Here is a 21,967-nt window from a genome sequence, read left to right as displayed (position 1 = left end):
GTCACATAATTCCAGCGAGATGGGACTAACACGGCAGACTTATTTTAACCCATTAAGACCTGGAACGCATCTATGTCACTTTGGCTATTCAAAAATAGCAGATATACAAGCTCATAGCTTGTATATCTGCTATTTTTGAAAAATCGTGAAAATTATTTTTAAATATTTTTTTCCGATTTTTTTTTAGGATTTAGATTTTTTTAGACGCGGCCTCAGGTCTTAAAGGGTTAAACACGGTGTAAAAGCTGCAAGTGCATGTATTGTTCAATCAATACATGCTAGTGCATGTATTGTTCAATCAATACATGCTAGCATGTAAACCTCACGTGTGGCTTTGTATAGAAATTATAAAAAAGGACACCATGAATAAGGGATATATTTTAGAAAACAAAAAAAAATACATATAGCTAATTTCTATCTCTGCTGTGGCTTGAGATTCACTAATATAAGCTAAAACCCTGTCAAGGGCCATTTTTTGTGCAAACCCCGCTGATTCTTCTTCAATCAGCGTCCCCCCTACCTTTACCTTTACCTTGGGATTCAATACTTTGGCATATTATTACCAGTCATCCATAAAAAATACACTATCATCTATCTATTAATCTATCTATATGTATTTATATTTATATACTGTATATATATATATATATATACCTCATATCTGTACACACCCAGCATCTTGACACATTCAGTTAAAGCACATAATCCAGCCAGCGCACACATTTCATTGTTAAAGAGCTTTTAGATGAGTAGATAAACTAGAAAGCCAAGCAAAGTTGACGGTTGAGCTGTTGTTGGAGTTGTTTTGTTTTTTTGTTCACCCATTTGTGCCAGGATAAACTGTTTATGGGGTCAAGCAAGAGGGAGCCATGTTTGGAGCTTCAGAATCCAGTTGACGTGCGGAAGGAAGCCTGGTGTTTGAAACAAACACCCCATAACACTTCAAAGTTGTAAAATAGATTTTTTTTTCGGAAGGTCTTAAACCTCACAAACTAGTTGTAAGCGGACTGGCACACACCGGAGGCATCTGGCAAAACATAACTCTCTCTTTTATCCCATGACTCGTTCTTTCCATACAAAAAAAACAACAAAAAACAAACCAGAAGTCTAAAAACTCACCACAGGCTGGTGTTGTTTTTAAGGTGCTTCATAATAGCATTGATTGTTGGGCCTTGTTTTCCTCATAGGAAAAGAAACACATTTTTTTTAAACAAAAAAAAACAAAAACAAAAATAGTTTTGGACGTTTTTCAATACTATGAATAAAGTTCCTTAAGATTCGAGAAATTGTCCAGATGTTTTAAAGTGCATTAAATGTAAATTATTTGTGTTACCTACTGCATGTTCATTTAACATGGTTTAACAATGCAATGATGCAGAACTTGTGTTATTTTCCTGTAGTAGACCAATAGAAATCAAGAGCATAGCCTAAGTGCGGCTTGATGGATAACTTATTTCTAACTGTGGTACAACGTAAGTACTATCACGTCAAGGGTATAGCCTCGTCTCTCATGTTTTACATGGAGATCACCTAGGCTGGGGAAGGGGAGCGTTACTATTTTCTCTTTTTGTTTGTAGATAACAGTAGATTTACAATTGGATACAATATCAAGCTTAAAGCCAACAATTCCTGAAAGAAAAAAAGAAAAAGCCAGTTAACAAAAGGAATTACAATGTCCAATCAAATAAACAAACCAAAAAAAAAATGTACAACAGAGTTAAAATGGTAAAATAACAGAACTGGAAACTGAAATATTCATGTTTTGGTGAAAAATAGAAAGATGCATTTTATGTACACTAAAATATCTTTGAACATGGTAACGACAAAATATTGATGGAAGTGTAAGAAATAACAAAAATCCAGACAGACAGACAGACAGACATAAACCAACCAACAAACACAAATGTAGAAGGGTGTGAGGAGGATAAGAAAAAGGCTTGACGGGCAGCTCTGCAGCAGATTCACAGTTAGCTACAGCTAGGTCACAGTTGAGATTTCAATCTGCAGCATTTAGTTCCAGCCTGCAGACAAGCCAGCCGCCACAAACCATTTGAGGATCAAAAAACAAAACAAAAATAAGAGAATAAAAGAATAAAAAAACATGAAAACTAAAAAAGAGAAAAAAAGAGGATATCTTCCAAAGTTCTGTTGGCATGGCTCGCAAGAAGTTGTCACTAGAGCGACCTTACTCGGTACCCCTGTGGTGCAGCTTAAAAAAAGACAAGGGGGTGTATTACGGGGGGGGCAGGAGGTCTAGAGAGAGAACACTGGCGGCACTAGGAAAGTGCCTCAGACAGCTTTACCCACGGCTAACCGCTAGCTCCACCACTAAAGGACAGCGCTCCGCACTTTTCCTTAAGTCTCACGTCTCACAAAGCTCCAGCTGTGTGGCCCAAAGGGACGTATATATAATGCAATGTGACCCAGGCTCAGCTTGAGTCAACGGTGTGAATTCAAAATAGAAAATACAGTACCTAGCTACCTCTTTACATTCTCACAGCAAAGTGCAGGTTGAAGCTTCATCTTTATGCTTATACTGTACATTTACAATCACAGCTTTACTAGAAAATCCAGGGGCACGCACACACAGACCCCCGGTTGATTGCCAAATCCATTATAAGGCCTTTCTTTAGGCATCAATATGCCCGTATATACCACTACAACTCCTTAAAACAGTCAATGTCTGCAGGGAAGAGCTTTGATTAAGAGTAACACTAGAACATCACATCTGGTTGGGGAGTCCTTTCCCCTTCTGATTAATCATAGACATGTTTAACCCATTAAGACCTGAGGCGATTCTTTAAAATGTTTTCTAAATCAAAAATAGCAGATATACAAGCTCATAGCGCGGCACTCGGTGCCGCGCTATGAGCTTGTATATCTGCTATTTTTGGATACCCAAAGAAATCTAAAGTGACACAAATGCGTTCCAGGTCTTAATGGGTTAAGTGGGGGGTCAAAATTAAATGACTATTCCTTTATATCTGAGTAAATGGAAAAAAAAAACAGACATCAGAAAGCATGTGGTTCTGTGTAGGAATGCACTTCCTGACCAGGATGTCGGCACATACCCAACCACTCTTATCAACAATGCTATGCTACAGAACTAGGATGGCCAAAATGAGAATGACCACCCCACTAAAGAGTTAATTAGACTCACACATCAGTCTTTAAAAACACTTTGGTAAACCAGAGACTGAGGACAATCTCCCAGCTTTTGTTGCTGAAACTGGGGTCGAAACAATTTAGAGACCTAAAAAGAAAGGGGGAGAAAGAAAAAAAAACGGCATTTCAGAACCAATCCAAAGTCGTTGGGGTGGTGACATGATTGGCTTTCAGGCGAGAGATCTCCGATCGTCTGGCAACGCGAGACTAAGATTTAATCTCTAGGGGCAACAGAATGTCTGTGCAATATGGCTATCGCCAATTAAGACTTGTGTATTTCATATGTTGCTGTAAAAGTGCTTCTAGTTATATTCACCAAGTTCCCGTTCCATGCATTAAGTAATATAAGTACCAACAGCACACACTCAAACATCCCCGCATCCAGTGGTCAGCCACTAAAATGGCTTGACACACATCTCTTCCACATCTCACTTAGTCAACACACAAGCTAGCATCGTCGTCCGTAGCATCAGAAGAGTTCACCGAGTGAAATAATCTCTTAAAATTCTACAGAGTTTAAGGACTCTAAATTATGTTCTGACACAGAACAAATAGCTTGAGCGCTGATTTTTTTTTCCTAACTATATCTATTAATAACCTCTGTTCTTCCTCATGCAAACACACACCTTTGAAAAACCATGTTTCCACACCTTCCACCATTTAAAAGCACATAAAAAAAAAAAAAACACCAGTTTGTCTGACTCAAACTAATGCAGTCGTGTTCTGACTGCATTTTACTGGGTGGGTAAAGCTGTCTGCTAGCCAACTGACCAAATGTGGCACTGCATGAACGGGACAGTTGTTCTATTGCAGAGAAGCAGGGATTCTGTTCGTGTTATCTTTCACTCACTACGAAGTGTCGAATTAACAAACCCTTGACTGCAATAAACACCTTTCCTCGTTTGCCCCGAGTTCCCCTCATCTTTGTCTGGCAGTCCACAGAGGGGGGGTAGAAGGCGCTGGTCGTGACAACAGATGAACACTACATGCCGTCGTAGGTGAAGTTTTCCATCTTGACGGTTTGCCGTATGAGCAGCTTGGACTCCCGCCGCTCCTCGTTCTTGATGGACTTGTTGATGTCCATGATCTTTTCGCAGATGTATTTGTTCACTTTGGACAATCTCTGCGTGATCTCGGCACTGTCTGCCGTCTCTTGAGATACTCGGTCGTAGAGACACTCTGGGAGGCGGAGAAAGTGACAGTGAGAGAAGTCAGACTTGTTTGAAAGCAAATGGTGTTAACCCTTTAAGACCTGAGGCGATTCTTTAAAAAAATCTAAATCCTAACAGTTTTTCAAAAATAATGTAAAAAATATTTTTTCACGATTTTTCAAAAATAGCAGATCTACAAGCTCGTAGCGCGGCACTCGGTGCCGCGCTATGAGCTTGTATATCTGATATTTTTGAATAGCTAAAGAATTCTAAAGTGACACATATGCGTTCCAGGTCTAAATGGGTTAAGATGCTCTATGTCTGCTGAACAGGGTGGGGAATTAACGGAAGTTCCGAGACAAACCCTTGAAAATAAAACGTGGCTGGGAAAGATGTCTTCTTTATCAGTACCATGGCTGGCTAAATAGAAAAAGTGTCAGGTTACTTATACCCATCACGGCCAATGGGCAAAACAACGTACTTTCTTGTACTTTCTGTCGGCTTAAAACAGGGTTCCTTTTTTACCAGTGAAATTCCAAAACCTTTGCATGACATTTCCATAACATTTTACTAAATTCCCATGACAGTATTTCTACCTTAATGAATTCAGGCTGATTTTTACACCTTGTGCTATCTGTATGCATAGCATCAAATGCCAGACATTCTCATTATTAAAAAAATGAGGCTGTCCAAACCAGCTGCGGGCGTCAAAAGGTGAGGCGAGTGCCTCTTTTCCCTGGCGCGTTGACAGATGTCCTGTCTCGATTTTTTGACGTTTGCCTCAGCAAGTCCTGCCTCGCCCTGGTACTACAGCAACCCTTTGATTGTCTCTCCCAAAGGGTCCCGTGGAGCTCCATTAAGAATTCCAGAGAGGTCTATAACCTTTTTTATAATAAACTATTTTTATTTTCACAGTTATCTCAAAACCGTCACCTGTCTACTTCCACACTGCTCCATGGCACATGTAAAGTTTCCTGTTAACAAATATGCTTTTAGATTAAAGTTTAGTTAAAGTCAAGTATACCCCAAAACTCCTCTTTGACTCACAGTGCACAGATGCATTGACAGAAATCTTTGATTTAGTTTTAGTCATAGTCTCTTGAATAAAATTCTATTTAGTTTTAGTCATATTTTAGTCATCTGAAATGTTTTAGTTTGTGTCAAGTTTTAGTCGACTAAATATCATATTATAGTCGACTAAATCTACAGTTGATTTAGTCGACTAAAAAGTATTTTGGCAGGCTTTGATGGCGTCGTAATGGCTGATTATACACTTTTGCTTACATGCTGAAAATAGCCGATCTACAAGCTCGCAGCGCGGCGCGTTGTGAGCTTGTAGATCTGCTATTTTCAGAGCGCAACACCAAAGTGCAACTAAACATGAAATGCCTTGGCTTAGTTCTACTGGATCTCTTCTCCACATTGTCAGTATATTTAGTCATAGTTTTAGTCATCGTAGCTTAGTTTTTATTTCGTTTTCGTCAGTGAAAAAAGGTAGTCGACGGACATTTTTCGTCATAGTTTTAGTCGACGAAATCGACACTGCTCGACAGTGCTAGTGCGGACAGCCATGACATTCCAACGTGATTGGACGCATGCTGTTAGGGGCAAGGTGTGCAAGGTGTGTGGCTGTTGAGTCTCTCACCTCTGACTATCTTCAACTTGCTGGGGGACAGTGGGGGTTTGGGCAGGGCGTCTTTCTTCTTCTTGGTGGCCACTCCGGTGACGCTGCGGTTCTTCAGGGTCTCCGTGCCCCAGATCATGACGGCCAGGTTCTTGGTGAACTTGGAGTCTCCCTGGGTCCGCTGTAGCTGGTGCCACTTCTCCTCCTCCACCCAGATCCCACCGCCCAGGTGCACCTGCAGCAAAAAAGAGAGGTAGTGGATGTAGTAGTCGGTGGTGATTGATTAAAATGAATAAATACATTAAAACACGTACGTACAACAAAGTATGAATTCATATAACTGAGGAAGAAACAAACAAAAGTAGACTTATTTCCAGTGTGGTCCTCATGATGGCAAGCTTGGTAAGTTTGGCATAAACAATGCCAGACTATGCATAGTTTGGCATTGTTTTGGCATACGTATTATAATACAGTTGGCATCAAATAAAATAGAATTGTTATAAGTTGGTTACCTTCTTACAGAGAATAAATAAAAGACAAAAAGAGAACCATACAAATCTTATTGTTTACAAGCAGAGAGGTATAATAACAGTTGCCACTAGAGAAAAAGTGATAAATCTGAAATGTGGCCATAAAGTTTCTCTATTCTAACAGATACTTGAGGGGTAAACAAACATTGCAGAGCATTCTTAAAAAGAAATGCATGGTAAGTTTATCTGACATCATGGCAAGCAGAGGCAACGTTACATTTTTAACAATTTATAACGCAAATAATCCACGATATTGGTAACGTGTAGCTCACATAAGTTTTAATACTGTATAGATTGTTTCATCCTGCTAAACCCCGGAGAAAAACAAACCCAGTGACACTTTAACACCATCAAATCTCAGCACTGGATCTAAAACACAATGGACCGAACTGGATCATAGCCAACAACAGCCAAGCTCATCTTACTGGCTCACTTCTCAGCCAAAATTAGAAATCCTGGGGAGCACCACTTTCATAGTGCAGCGCAGAGCTCATAAATATAAGCTTGGACCAGCGGGGTGCTTGTATCCTGGATTACATCCATAGCGTACTTAGCCTGTTGGAAGTTTTCTATAAAAACCAATGCGACACGTTGCATACATTCACACCAAAGGACGCCCCAATAGTGTTGATTTTTACAGCATTCTTTTTTCCATTTTAGTCATAGTCTTTTGAATCAAATTCCATTTAGTTTTAGTCATATTTTAGTCATCTGAAATGTTTTGCAGTTAGTCTAGTTTTAGTTGACTAAATATCATAAGATTATAGTCTACTAAAATGTATTTTGGCGGGCCTTGATGGTGTCGTAATTAGGGATGGGTATTGGCAAGAATCTCACGATACGATACGTATCACGATACTTGGGTCACGATACGATTATATCACGATATATTGCGATACGATACATATTGCCATATTTTACGATATTATTGCAATATATTGCGATATATTGCGATATCAAGATATATTGCGATACGATACATATTGCGATATATTGCGATATATACATATATCACAACTACATATTGTATATATATACACTACATATTGAGTAGCTGCAGATCAGTGACAGGTTTTTCGAATGTTTTTTCATAAAGCAAAAAAAAAAAAATCACGATATGACGGCCTGGAGCATCGATACAGTATCATGAAATAAAATATCGCGATATATCGCGAAATCAATAATATTGTAGATCTGCTATTTTCAGAGCGCAACCAATCCCTCCATAACACTTTAGTCTAGTTTTTATTTGTTGACAAAATTGTCAGTATATTTAGCCTTAGTTTTTATTTCGTTTTCGTCAGTGAAAAAAGGTAGTCGAAGGACGTTTTTCGGCATAGTTTTAGTCGACGAAATCAACACTGACGCCCCCCAAAGGCCCATTGCCAGCTACGGCGGGCCTGCCCTGGGTGTTCTTGATGTCTCTAATGCAGCAGGGATGCATCTCCCCGTGTGCCTCTCTCCCTCGCCTTCACTCCTGTCTTATCACCGCAAAGTCTTTAGGCTGCCATCCAAAAAGGTTTCTCCCTGTCAGGATAATGTGCTTCAGGCCCCTGGCCCGCAGTCAAGATCCTCAACGTCCTCAAGTTTAGACGTTATATATTTTACCCTTGCTGCATCCTATCCTTCTTTTCTATTTTTCCTCTCTCTGTCTCACCCCTTCCCTCTTGTTCTCTTCCTACGGCTAACCTGTCAGTCACTTTAACCCATTAAGACCTGAGGTTCCGATTCTACGAATGTCTTCTAAATCCCAACAGTTTTCTGAAAAAACGTATGTTTCTATATCAGTGGTGCTCAAACTTTTTCATGTCAAGGACCCCCGAAATGATTTGTTTTTGGCCGCCGACCCCCATCTCAAAATATTTTGTTCCAGGGACCCCCAGAAGCAAATATTTGAGTTTATAATGTTCGCTTTAAAATAATATAAAAATATTAATTTGTACACATTTTCTCGATTTTTCAAAAATAGCAGATCTACAAGCTCGTAGCGCGGCACTCGGTGCCGCGCTACGAGCTTGTATATCTGCTATTTTTGAATATCCAAAAGTGTAAAATAATGCTTTTTTAGCTCAAATTAAAAAAAATGCCACAGATGCGTTCCAGGTCTCAACGGGTTAAATTCCTCCGGTGCAAATAATTAATATGGTGTCCCTGATGCAGGAGAGTTCTAATTTGCTTGTGTTCTTCACGCTTGGAGTGGCCGCGGGCCCCAGAGCTTGTAGTACCAATTCCCTCCCTGTCATCAGAGACAGGAACGCAGGCTGACTTACAGCGGTGGGGGGGGGAGAGGCAAAAAGGACCTAACCGCCTAATAAACACTGATGATGATGCCGGCCAGGGCTAGCAGGAACAATAATAATCTTCTAAACCTTGTTTACTTGCTAGGGTAGGGCAGCCATGGCGCAGAGAAAGAGAGAGAAAAGGCTGATTAACTACAACCGCATGTTCCCCAGGTTCACACGTGTTAAAGGAAATAGAGCATTTCCTATGAAATAAAGCTGCAGGATGCGGGCAGAGAGCCAAGGGTTGAGAAAGAAGAAAAAAGGGAAGTGATCAGGAGCGGTCGGGGTGGTTAAGTGGGGTCACTCAGTATAATCTAGCTGTGCAGACTGGCAGGGGCAAATAAGGTCAGGTTGAAAAACAAGACAGAGGAGACGAGGAGGAGATACCGAAGACAACAGGGGTAAGAGAGAAGCAAGTCATAAAAAAAGGAGAAACTGAGATAAGGGGAAACTAAATGTAATGAGTGGAAACTATGTCCACACACAGAGAGACTGACCTTGCCATCGTTGAAGGTATAGACCGTTCTGGGCGAGGGAGAGAGGCTGGAGCTGGTGTTGGCTTCTTCTCGGCATGCCTCTTGCGCGTCGACCACGGGCTCCACCACCTCGGCCTTGATTGTCTGAGTGCCGTTATCGTGCATAGGCTCTGGGAGGCAACAGGGCAGAGGGGAAATTAAAGTTGAGAATGCATAACTTTGACCCGTGACCATTTCAATGTTTGAGTTTGATGGGTGAAAACAGGTTAACAAGGTAATGCATTTATCAAACTACTCATCATAGTAGTGCTTCTGTTTTCTGGTCTTTTAGCCTTAGACTAACGTTAGTCTGTCTAGTGCAGTGGTTCTCAAACTTTTTCATGTCAAGGACCCCCAAATTGACACTTGCGGACCCCCATTTGAAAAATATATGCCAGGGACCCCCATGAGAGAAGATTTTTACAGCTCTAGCAGTGATTCTCAACCATTTTAATTTCAAGGACCCCCAGTTTGACATGCATTAGGCTACGGACCCCCATTTAATGGCACTTCTATCCCTGGGACCCCAATTTATATTGTAAAAGCAATGTTAATTTAACTCTGAGAGTGTACAAATGGAACCAAATGGACCCATTAGGGTCCATTTGGTTCCATTTGTACACTCTCAGAGTTACAGACCCATAAGGGTCCATTTGGTTCCTACCCATCATTTAGCTGGGGACCCCCTGGTACCCCCTCAAGTACCCCTGGGGGTCCCCGGACCCCACTTTGAGAACCAATGGTCAAGCGTACTGTATGTCCAGGTTCGAGGCCAAGCCTTCCCTGTGCCTCAAGACAAACAGTTATTTTAGTGCAGTTGCTAAGCTGGATTGGTGGCTGGGCCCAAACTAAGCTTCCAATGTAGCTGATGACATTTAATGTCGCTCAGCGCACTACTACAACCCCAGCCATACAGCACCCAGGGGTGTTCTAATCTTTAGCCTGTCCGTTAAATGGTCTAGCCAGTAGCCTGTTAGCCTTCCGTTCAACCCCACTAACAGTCCGCAAAGGCTAGCTCTTGGTCTAATGATGTGTACTGCAATGAAACCTTCTGTCATCGTCACTATACTTCCACTACAGTTCAGATCTCAACAACATATGGTATAATTGCAAAACAAATCTACTGTACAATCTCAAGTTGTATAGGCTCTGTGCACAGCAGCCATAGTATCACTTCCTTCACAGGTGTTACCAATGATACTAATGAAGGCTCTGTTCTATTTTAGTGTAGCACAGTGGTTCTCACACTTTTTAATTTCCACGACCACTATAACTCTGAGAGTGTACAAATGGAACCAAATGGACCCTTCCGGGTCCATTTGGTTCCATTGGTACACTCTCAAGAGTTACACACCCGCAAGAGGCCATTTGGAACCCCCTCAAGGAACCATGAGGGTCCCTGAACCACACTTTTAGACCCTCTGGTGTAGCAGAGTGTTTCCAGTGAGCCAACATGCACAACATCAGCACCCTGACTCTATTTGACCAGAATGGAACAGAGCCTTCATTAGTATCATTGGCAACACCTGTGAATTTCTTCACACTATGGCTGCTGTGCATAGAGCCTATTGCTCTAAATGAAACACATTAATGTAGGAATGAACATGTCGACCAACATAGGAGTGGAAGCATTTGAAATTCTTGAGAATAACTCAACTGCTGGACATTCTCAAACATATACTGTAGGCCTATTCATCGATCAGCAAATGAGACAGCCCATGTCTTTGCAGTTGTCCCTGAATACTTCTAGTCTTACATCAGCATTGGCAATGGAAATACTACTTTGCGCTAGGGCAGGGTCACTAAAACAACTTTATATTATCATTATTTAATATTATTATATTTTATTTATTTTGCAGGGGCGGCAGCTATACTGCGGTCCAAAGGCTAACCAGAGTAAGTACATTTTTGTAGTGGAAAAACAATCAAGAATTCGTAGTGAAACGTTTTTCTGCAAAAGAGAACTGCAGGGCCAGTGCGGGTGGCCAGGTTACTGGACCTGTAGGAAGAGGTATGTATTTTAATCTCAGCCCGACTAGTATTACTCCACCCTTTAAGACAATGTACTTGCATTAAAAGCATAACCCTTAAGTATATAGCCGGCTTCAGTATTTTCTTAGCCTATTATTTACAGTAGTCTGTATGTGTGTGTGCATGCATGCAAGTGTTTGTTTAGTGTGCGCACGCGATGCGCCTGATTGTTTACTTCAGTGCATGTATGTTGTTGTTAGATCGGTTAGTCGTGAAGGACGCGGGTAGCGAGACTTATTTTGGCAGTCGCCAGCCATAACCACTGGGCAGTTGCACCGTGCTTGCTGAATGACAATGGGGTTCAGAGAGTCTGTGTTGGTTGTGTGTGTTCTTCTTTGCCTCTAACATGGCCAATGATCTAAATTTAATGTAATGTGATTTAATCCCCTTCCCCCCTCAGGGGTTGGAATAATTGACTTTGATTTTGGTCAGTCTTGCACATCCCTACTTTGTGCAAAGAAGCGGTGTGCGCGCATTACCCACATTTGTTTACAATTTACCACTGGATTCAATAATTTAATAAATAGCTTCTAAGGAGCACTGTTGCAGATTAAGAGCATCACTGAGATAGGGGAGAGACAAAAGCGTGAACCATACCTTCAGAGAGGTGAGGTCTTTTTAGGCTACAATTAGGCTACGGCAGAGAAGCAATCCTTATAATTACTTAATAATACTTATAATGGCTATAAGACCTATTAACGCCCACAGTGCCAACAACGTCTTTTGACACATGTTGTGTGTTTTCAGTTTTTACGCTAGATGGCGCTCTTCGCTAACCTATGAGTCACCTTTTGACTCCCAGTGAAGCAAATCACGCGATTACAAAAAAACTGCCACATTCACTTCCATTCTAATGGATTTGGAAAAATGCCCTTTTCTACTGCGCAGCCTGTGTGGACGGCCGCGCGTAAGACTCTTCGTAAGGACCGCACGCAGTCCCTACGCAGCATCTCTTTGGGAAACCCGGCCATTGTTATTATTGCAGCTGCACATCTTTAGCCCATCATCAAACACACCCATTGTTTACAATGGCTGCTGCAGCCACACTGGAGGCTCGTGAAGTCGTTTTGGTGAAGTGCATACAGTATGAAGATCAATTTGCAACTGTAAACTGACCACGGCCTTGCACTGTATCGCCGGCAAATGGAAATCGCTTTAAAAAATACAACCTCACAAGAACAAATACTGGTGTAAAAGATATACTGATTTACATGCGGAGATCAACTACACTGCACTAGCATCTAGGTTTTACAACTTGTGAAACAGTTTTGTTCATAGAGGCGAAGCATTTATAAAATTAGTTAACCACTTAAACCCTGTACGTAATAGGCTCTATGCTCAGCAGCCATATTGCGACGACATTCACAGGTGTTGCCAATGATACTAATGAAGGCTCTGTTCCATTCTGATCAAACAGAGTCAGGGTGCTGATGTTGTGCATGTTGGCTCACTGGAAACACTCTGCTACACCAGAGGGTCTAAAATGTGGGTTCAGGGAGGGACCCTCATGGTTCCTTAAGCGGTTTCCAAATGGCCCCTTACGGGTGTGTAACTCTGAGAGTGTACAAATGGAACCAAATGGACCCTTACGGGTCCATTTGGTTCCATTTGTACACTCTCAGAGTTATGGGGGTCGTGGAAATTGAAAAATCTGAGAACCACTGTCCTACACTAAATGGAACAGAGCCTTCATTAGTATCATTGGTAACACCTGTGAAGGAAGTGATAATATGGCTGCTGTGCATAGAGCCTATTGGCCCCCCTACACAAAATATGTTCGCAGAAAGTAGCCTATCTACAAGCTCACAAACACGTCTCGTAGTGAGCTTGTAGATCTAGTTATAGATCTGCTTATAGACTCACACTGAGACACGTTGCGAGCTTGTAGATTTGCCACTTTTGCAGAATGTTTGCAGCTAGCCTATTATGATATGCCCAAAATACAGACGCCAGGGTTCATGCGGTTAATTCCATTTAGCCAAAGGGGAGAACTACACCAGACACAGTCACACTCCCACACAACAACACTATCTGAAAGAACCACAAGCTGCTTCACAAACAGACTAGCATTGGGATCAGACTGAAAGCAGATACGCTCCTCATCCACTGCGTGCAGACGTGACGTGCTGTGCAGTGGAAGAAAAGAAAAGAATAAAAAATAAATGAAGCATCCGAGTATTGAGTAGGGGTGCCACTGATAAATCGAACTAATCGAGTTGACCCATTAAGACCTGAGGTGGTTTCTGCAAATGTCTTCTAAACCCTAACAGTTTTCTGAGAAACTTAATGTTGCTTTTTCAGTGGTTCTCAAACTTTCTCACGTCAAGGACCCCCAAAATGATATGTATTTGGCCGCGGACCCCCATTTCAAAATATTTTGTTCCAGGGACCCCCCAGAAGCACAGACTTGAGTTTAAAATGTTCGCTTTAAAAAGAATATATATATATTCAAAGATTTGCACAAATGTTCACAATTTTTCAAAAATAGCAGATCTACAAGCTCGTAGCGCGGCACTCGGTGCCGCGCTATGAGCTTGTATATCTGCTATTTTTGAATAGCCAAAGTGCAAAATAATGCTTTTTTAGCTCAAATAAAAAAGTGACACAGATGCGTCACAGGTCGAATATTTTTTATTCCATTTTAAATATAGCAGGAGGATCTACAAGCTCACAGCATGTCACATTGTGACACATTGTGAGCTGTAAATTGCCTATTTTAGCTATTTTTGTCATCATTGATTGTACGACGAAGTATAAAGGGCTTAAGTCTTAAGTGATTAATCAGAGTAATCAATTTAGTCTTACCATTTTATGAAAAAAATGTGTTGATCTGTAAAAAAAACTGCTTCTCGATCATTCAATTAATAAAAAACGAATCAATAGAATAATTGCTAAGAAAAGTTTCAATAGTTGTGCCCCTAGTATTGAATGTTGGTTGGGGAAAGGGAATGAGGTTTTAATTATCATTATTAAAAGATATTGTTTGGACATTTAGGCGATATCTGGTCGCCCCTTTGGGGCTGTAATTATTACATATATGTATATATGTCCTGATGAAGGCCTGAACAGGCCGAAACGTTGACGAGCAATAAATTCTGGAGCTTTTTGCAACTACCAGTGTGCAGACTTTATTCTTTTTCATTCGCTGTAATTATTACAGCCTCATCTCCAACCTCATGCAAGGGACTGTTGTTACATGGTAACTGCAATGCACATGACCAAAATAATCCTTTAAGTCTAGACTAGGCCTAACCACAGCACCGAACCAAACTTGGTGAGAGTAATGGACCCTCTTCTCAGGGCTATAGGAATATGGAGGAGTCAGCATTCTTGTCCTTCTCAATCTGACTGCTGCTTTCAGCCATTTACTTTGGATGGAGCTTTTGTAGAAATAGTGAATGGTGCTAGCCCTCCATTAGTGCCAGTCCTCCTTGTTTAAAATGCATTGTTTAGCTTCCCTGGGCACTCGCAAATCTAACACCGTCCCCGCCACTCAAGGAGATACAAAGAGCTCGGAGCCCTATAGTTTATTAAGTACAACGCTACCGCTGGCAAAATTATTCATTGCCGTGGTCTCTCAATCCACTGTTGTTGTTCCACTAATGACGCTAAGATCTATATTTAACCCATTAAGACCTGGAACTGTGTCATTTTTAGATTTGAGCAAAAAAGCATTATTTTACACTTTGGGCTATTCAAAAATAGCAGATATACAAGCTCATAGCGCGGCACCGAGTGCCGCGCTATGAGCTTGTAGATCTGCTATTTTTGAAAAGTCGTGAAAATGTGTGCAAATCTTTGAATACATATATTTTTAAAGCGAACATTTTTTACTCAAATCTTTGCTTCTGGGGGTCCCTGGAACAAAATATTTTGATGGGGGTCCGTGGCCAAATACATATCATTTTGGGGGTCCTTGACATGAAAAAGATTGAGCACCACTGATATAGAAACATACATTTTTCAGAAAACTGTTGAGATTTAGGAGACATGTAGAACCGGCTTCAGGTTTCAATGGGTTAATAACCTAAACGTAATAAAAATGAGAATGTGTTTTTTGCCAGCAAATTGCAAAGCAGTAAATGACTGTTGAAAATTGATAGTCTCTCTGTCCATGCTTCCCACTATCTGCAACCTTGGGATGCACTTAAGACTCCTCTCTGGCCCTCCAACACCATATCAATCACACAGACAAAACGACATGTTTCCATCTAAGAAAAATTGCCCTCAATCAGACCATCAGTCTTTTCCCCCCAAATGCTACCAGTCTTGTAAATGGATTTGTTACATCCAGACTTTGACCACTGTAATGCTCTATGTTCTATGGCCTTTCATCTACCCTTGCCAGAAAACTGCAATATGTGCAGAACTCTCAGCTCCCAGGCTCCAAACACAACACAGTACATAGCTTCATCACTCTGTCAAAAAACCTTTACTGGGTCCCCATGAAATCAAGAATTAGACAATAAATATAGTGCTTCTGACCCTGTAAAACACTACATGGACACCTCATTTAGTTGATACTATGCTCATCATTCCAAGACTATCACTATCATGGTAATAGGCTTTGTTTGTTACTTGTTAACCATATTTTTGGGATATTTCCTTTGGGATTAATACAGCATCTATCATATTCAAACAGATAAGAAGCCATTTTGCTCTTATGTCATAATGCACAGCAGCCATATTTTCACTTCCTTCACAGGTGTTACTAATGATACTAATGAAGGCTCTGTTCCATTCCATGTAGCACAGTGGTTCTCAGATTGTTCAGTATCCACGACCCCCATAACTCTTGAGAGTGTACAAATGGAACCAAATGGACCCGTTTCCATTTGTACACTCTCAGAGTTGCACACCCGCAAGCGACCATTTGGAAACCCCTCAAGGAACCATGAGGGTCCCTGGACCCACATTTGAGACCCACTGGTGTAGCAGAGTGTTTCCAGTGAGCCAACATGCACAATGTCAGCACCCTGACTCTGTTTGACCAGAATGGAACAGAGCCTTCATTAGTATCATTGGTAACAACTGTGAATGTCTTCACAATATGGCTGCTGTGCATAGAGAGCCTCTTGGGAGAGTGGGAAACTCTACTCCAGCACCATGTGAACATGGCCAATAAGCATCCAGCCGGAGGACAGCAACAGTACCAGTTTATGTCAAATCAAACCTCCCCCTTTTCAGTTTGCCAATGCTTGACTAGTTTGTCACTTCTTGTGTACAGTAGTTGTTAATTGTCTTGCGTTCGTTGTCTTGACCATGCTGTTATTCTATTATATTGGCATACGATCTTATTAGCTATTATTCTGTAGTTCTAATGCCTTTCCAAAGTTGGTCTCCCAGCATAACAAAACAACACACTTCCACATTTCAATTTAAAGAGAAGTTACTCAATCCTTACTTACTTAGTACTGTATAAAAAAAACAGTGGCTCTGCACTTAAAAGACCCCATAACACAGTAACCAAAATATGCCCTATCCACTGTCCACTGTTCATTGAGGGTAATGTTTTTCTTCACTGGATTCTACGTTTTCCCTGCTGACTGGAATGGAATACTGCCTGAGCGGTCCTATATTATTTAGAACGCTCTAATGTATATTATATGCTCTAATACAGTGGTTTTCAACCAGTGGTCCGGGGACCACCAGTGGTCCTTGAGGGAGTACCAGGGGGTCCCCAGCAAAATTAGTTAATAGCGTCACAATCATTTTTAACCACTTAGCTTTGGCTATTCAAAAATAGCAGATATACAAGCTTATAGCGCGGCACCGAGTGCCGCGCTATGAGCTTGTAGATCTGCTATTTTTGAAAAACCTTGAAAAAGTGTGCATATCTTTGAATATTTATATTTTTTAAAGCGATAATTAACTGATATCTTTGCTTCTGGGGGTCCCTGGCAGAAAACATGTTCAAATGGGGGTCCGCGGCCAAATGTATATCAATTTAGGGGTCCTTGGCATGAAAAAGGTTGAAAACTGCTCTAATATGAAGAGCTACTGTATCTCCATTTAACTTTTTTATTTTTTAAATGTTTAGTTTCCAGTGTGTGTGTGCGCGCACGTGTGTGCGCGCGTGTGTGAGTGTGTGAAGTCTCTCACCACTGCCGAGTCTCATGAGGAGCACGTCCTGCAGCCTCCTGTTGAAGTCCCTCAGCTCCTTGACTTCTGTCAGCAGGCTGCCATATTCCTTCAGCTTCTTGGCCTGCTGCACCAGCTGTCTGCGCGTCCTCTCCAGCTCCTGCTGCAGTCTCCTCATCTCCTCCTCCTGCTGCCTGTAGCTGAGGACCAGCTCCTCGTACAAGACCCTGGGAACCACGGCCGCGCCGCCGCCGGCCACCTCAGACTCACAATCTGTCTCCAAGTCCTCCGGTTGTTGATGCTGTTGTTGTTGTTGCTGTTGCTGTTGTTGTTGTTGCTGCTGTTGCTGCTGGTGGTGGTAGTGATGGTGATGGTGATGATGTTGGTGGTCGCCCCCCTCCAACTCCTCCTCCTCGTCCTCTCCTTCCTCCTCCTCGTCGGCGAGCCGGTCCTCCTCCAGGTCCTCCTCGCCCTCCTCCATGCAGGAGTTGGCCGCGTTTCGCTCCAGGCGAGCCACCACCGCCGCCAGGCTCTTTGAGGAGTTGTTGGAGGAGGGGCGTCCCAGGTCGTGGGAAAGCACCTATGGGGCGAAGCAGACGACGCTGACATTTAGGATAAGAAAGGGTTAAGTGAATGTGAAAAGTGTGAAAGAGTGAAAAAGTGAATGTGTGTATACTATAAGTCACTGGTTCTCAATGTGGGGTCCGGGGACCCCCAGGGGTCCTTGGGAGGATACCAGGGGGTCCCCAGCAAAATTGATATAGCTTCACAATCATTTTAACCACTTTAACCATATGTTATACTTACTATACTTTGGCTATTCAAAAATAGCAGATCTACAAGCTCATAGTTGTAGATCTGCTATTTTTGAAAAAATCGTTTGTGCAAATAGTAGATTTTCTTTTTTAAAGCGAACATTTATAAACTCAAACCTTTGCTTCTGGGGGGTCCTTGGAACAAAATATTTTGAGATGGGGGTCCGCGGCCAAATAAGTATCATTTTGGGGGTCCTTGACATGAAAAAGTTTGACAACCACTGCTATAAGTAAGTACCCGACATAAACATCCTAATTCTTTGGATGTGTACACCTATTCATGTTTGACACATTAATATGTACATTTCTCCACTCTTTTGAAGACAACAGCACAATCCATGCAATGACTGATTTCACTGTACAAGTCTATTTTTAGGGAATGTAAAAAAAAAAGATCATGAGTGTATTTTTAGTCACCCCTCTACTGTACTGTATATAACCCATTGAGACCTGGAACTGTCTCATTTTTAGATTTGAGCTAAGAAAGCATTATTTTACACTTTGGGCTATTCAAAAATAGCAGATATACAAGCTCATAGCGCGGCACCGAGTGCCGCGCTACGAGCTTGTAGATCAGCTATTTTTGAAAAATCGTGAAAATGTGTGCAAATCTTTGAATATATATATATTTAAAGCGAACATTTTTAACTCAAATCTTTGCTTCTGGGGGGTCCCTGGAACAACATATTTTGATGGGGGTCGGCCGCCAAATACATATACATTTTGGGGGTCCTTGACATGAACAAGATTGAGCACCACTGATATAGAAACATACGTTTTTCAGAAAACTGTTGAGATTTAGGAGACATGTAGAATCAGCTTCAGGTCTCAATGGGATAAGTGACGAGCAAATATACTGGATGACAGTCAGTTTGAACTGTGACGAGTGTCCTAACTATCTCAAAAGGAACTGGGAGGAGTGGGGTCACATGGTTCAATGATGAGCAGCTCAGAGGATTTGTCTGTGAAAGGGCAGCTGTCCAGAGTGCTGAATTTGTGTTAATCCAGCATATGGTAAAAATAGCGTAGGGGGGGGTTTTGGGCACTGGCCAAGCTCATGGTAATGCATCATTGTGTTATGAATATAGCTACAAGAGTACTTCTGCTGTATGTGTTAACATTTAGTGGTTAATGCAGTTACACACAAAATCCTACACCGACCGCACACTCTTTTTGGGGGGGTTAAGACGTTGGCTATGCTAGACTTTTCATTTTTGCTGTGGGCTTGATACCCAATGCCATCAGTTTCTCCCTTTTCCCCCTACACATATGAAGGTGTACACTCATGTCTTCTGTGCTCCAGTATGAGACGTGACACAGCTCAGCCTACCTTTTTGTGTCTGAGTGGCAGTCTCTCCTCCCCAAAGTGGTTCTCAATAGAGTTTCCTGAATTCTTGATGGACATCTTGGGAATTTTCATCTTCTTTTGCATTATACTGTGTTCAAATTCCTCTACTGATTCTGTGGAATGTAGAAATGAAACCATGTGTTCAACAAGTTTGCAGGAAGCTACAATGGCAAACAAAATCACAAAACACCAAGACATCTTATCTTCAGCCATGTGTCTGGCTGAGGCATATCGGATTTCAGATTTACAATCTGAAATTCACAATAGTACAAATGTAGCTTTCACACACAAAAAGATGAATGACTAGTTAGTTACACAAATGCATGTCACAACCAGCAGGCTACAGCAGCAACACTTGCAAAGCAGCTGACGTCAGGAGATCAGTCGGTTCTTTTAAACCCAGACTGAGACAGAGAGATTAGTAATCTAGCTAAATACCCCAGTCTGGCACACTCACTGTATGTATGGATATGGTCGTATAGCAAGGAAACTACTGTAGCCTACCTGCTTCAATCAAGACGGTTCATTTGGGGGCTGTCATTCTATCTTAACAATGTTACTGACATTGAAGTTGGCTGTGCTGTGTTGAAAACATTCTCCTAGCCATCTATTACACTCTAAAGTACGTGTTACTACAAGATGAGCTAACAAAGCTATATAAGCAACGATCCTCGACACCCCAAACAGAGACAACAATGTCCCCCCAGCAACCATCTAACGAAAACATTTGCACACAGACGAGACACGATGCGAAACCGACGACTAGCTGTCAAAATGTCCCTTTCCTCTGATGTGACATCTCTGCACGCACGCACGCACGCGCATGCATGCATGCAGCTACACAGCAGCAGCAATACAAGCTGTGCATCATCGGCTAACTGGTGCTGCTGCTAACACGGAAAGAAACACATGATATGAAGGCTGCTAACACATGATATGAAGGCTAGGCTAACAGTTGTAAACAACCCCCCCATGTGAATGTGAACGCATGCCACGTACTGTATTTAGCGAGGGGGGGGGGGGCAGTCGATGCAGTCAATGCGTCGTTAACATGTCGTCAACAACACGTCCTATGGGGTGACGACAAGGCTAACTATAGATATATTAACTTTAGCATAGCATCATCCCCCCCATACAGTAGCTGCTACAGCACTAGCTAGCTGTGTGAGCAAAGCTAGCCAGCCACCGAGGAGCTGCTCTCAGCTCTCTAGCTGCTGTTCTCTGTCAGTGTCAGATATAACACGTCTGTTAGCGGGGCGGACATACTATATACAACGCAGCTATTACAACACGTTTTACACACACACACGCGGACAGACAGACAAGTCCCTGACCGCAGCGATCACCACCATGCACGTCCTTTAAAAGGTAAAAAAAAAAAAGCACTGTAAAGTGCACTATAACTTACCTGCAAGGGCAAGGATCTGTGCTTCGCACGGCTGGCCTGTGCCTGCGCCGCCGCCGCCGCTGCCGCTGCCATTGTCTTTCTCTTCGGCTCTGTGAACCACATACACCTTCTGGTTATCAAAGTCCTGCCTGTGCACAGGGCTGAAATCTGTCACACTGGACACGGACAACGCGTAGCACATATCGTCTTCCAAGAACCTGACGAAAGCATACATTATCTTTCTTCTCTCTGCGGTCCCCCTGCCTGCCCCCCTGCACTTGTTTTTTGATATTTCCACTCTAAGTATTAAAAAATATATATACACAAAAAGGGGGGATTGGGGAGGGAGAGGGTTGATCTGCGCTCGGCAAGTCGCGTCTGTTGGGCGCACACATCGCTGCATCGGGGATTCGTCGTTAAGGCGTGAGTAATAGAGATGGATTGGATTTTGGCAAAAGGTTAATCAGCTGTTTAGAATCAGAATGTTAATGGAGGTTTTGCTTTATTATTTTGCTTTATTTTTTTAAATACTCAAAATCTTTAGCCTATAATTAGAAGTGCCTTTAAAAACATCCATGTTGTTTTGAAAACATTAAGGACATTAATTATTCAGAAATTAATTCAAATAAATTCATTCATTCATTAAGGAAAACTGACAAAAAAAAGACTCACTCTCTGCATAAACTATTAAGGAAGCCTCCTTAGATAGAGACTAAGAAAGTATTTATTTTATTTTAACATGCTCATAAAGTGCTCTGTGCTCTAAGTGAGGGGTGCAAAAAAGTAGCAAAGGTGTTGGTCCTAGGACCTTAGTCAGTGCTATATCATACATTAGGAAAAAAAAACTATAACTCTAATTTGTGTTTCTTTGTCAAAGCCTTGAACGAGTTGGTTGTAGAGGAGATAAGGGACTGGTGAATAGGCCTAATAATAATATTGCCCCTATCTAATTGTACCTACCAACTAAACCAAGAATAAAGCCACCATGATTTACCTACCTGTCTTCTTTCATTGGTCTGCGTGAGTGTGTGTGCTTCA

General features: G+C 41.8%; 2 protein-coding genes across 2 annotated transcripts in view; both read right to left on the bottom strand.

The window, feature by feature from the left end:
- Window positions 1–21,967, bottom strand: part of agbl4 (AGBL carboxypeptidase 4) — a gene marked incomplete at both ends in the record, with an annotated part of 599,805 nt that overhangs the window by 94,977 nt on the left and 482,861 nt on the right. The window lies entirely within an intron of this gene.
- bend5 (BEN domain containing 5) lies at window positions 2,923–21,196 on the bottom strand. Its single transcript, XM_084067018.1, has 6 exons — window positions 20,951–21,196; window positions 19,525–19,655; window positions 17,401–17,959; window positions 9,250–9,398; window positions 5,962–6,175; window positions 2,923–4,344 (listed from the first exon to the last, which is right to left on the bottom strand). The coding sequence occupies exons 1-6, from the start codon at window positions 21,162–21,164 to the stop codon at window positions 4,148–4,150; spliced, it is 1,464 nt and encodes a 487-aa protein (XP_083923144.1). The 5' UTR covers window positions 21,165–21,196; the 3' UTR covers window positions 2,923–4,147.

This window comes from Gymnoscopelus microlampas (genome assembly GCF_963454915.1).
Source record: "Gymnoscopelus microlampas genome assembly, chromosome: 9".
In the NCBI taxonomy this organism is placed as follows: Eukaryota; Metazoa; Chordata; class Actinopteri; order Myctophiformes; family Myctophidae; genus Gymnoscopelus; species Gymnoscopelus microlampas.
Note: the sequence above shows the minus strand (reverse complement) of the source record. Positions and strands in the feature narration are given on the sequence as shown.

Coding starts and splice junctions, on each gene's coding strand:
- bend5 (XM_084067018.1), bottom strand. CDS start 21,164: ATGTATGCTTTCGTCAGGTTCTTGGAAGACGATATGTGCTACGCGTTG. Junction 6,176..9,249: donor ATACCTTCAACGATGGCAAG/GTCAGTCTCTCT, acceptor TTTTTGCTGCAG/GTGCACCTGGGCGGTGGGAT. Junction 4,345..5,961: donor CAAGTTGAAGATAGTCAGAG/GTGAGAGACTCA, acceptor TCCGCCTCCCAG/AGTGTCTCTACGACCGAGTA.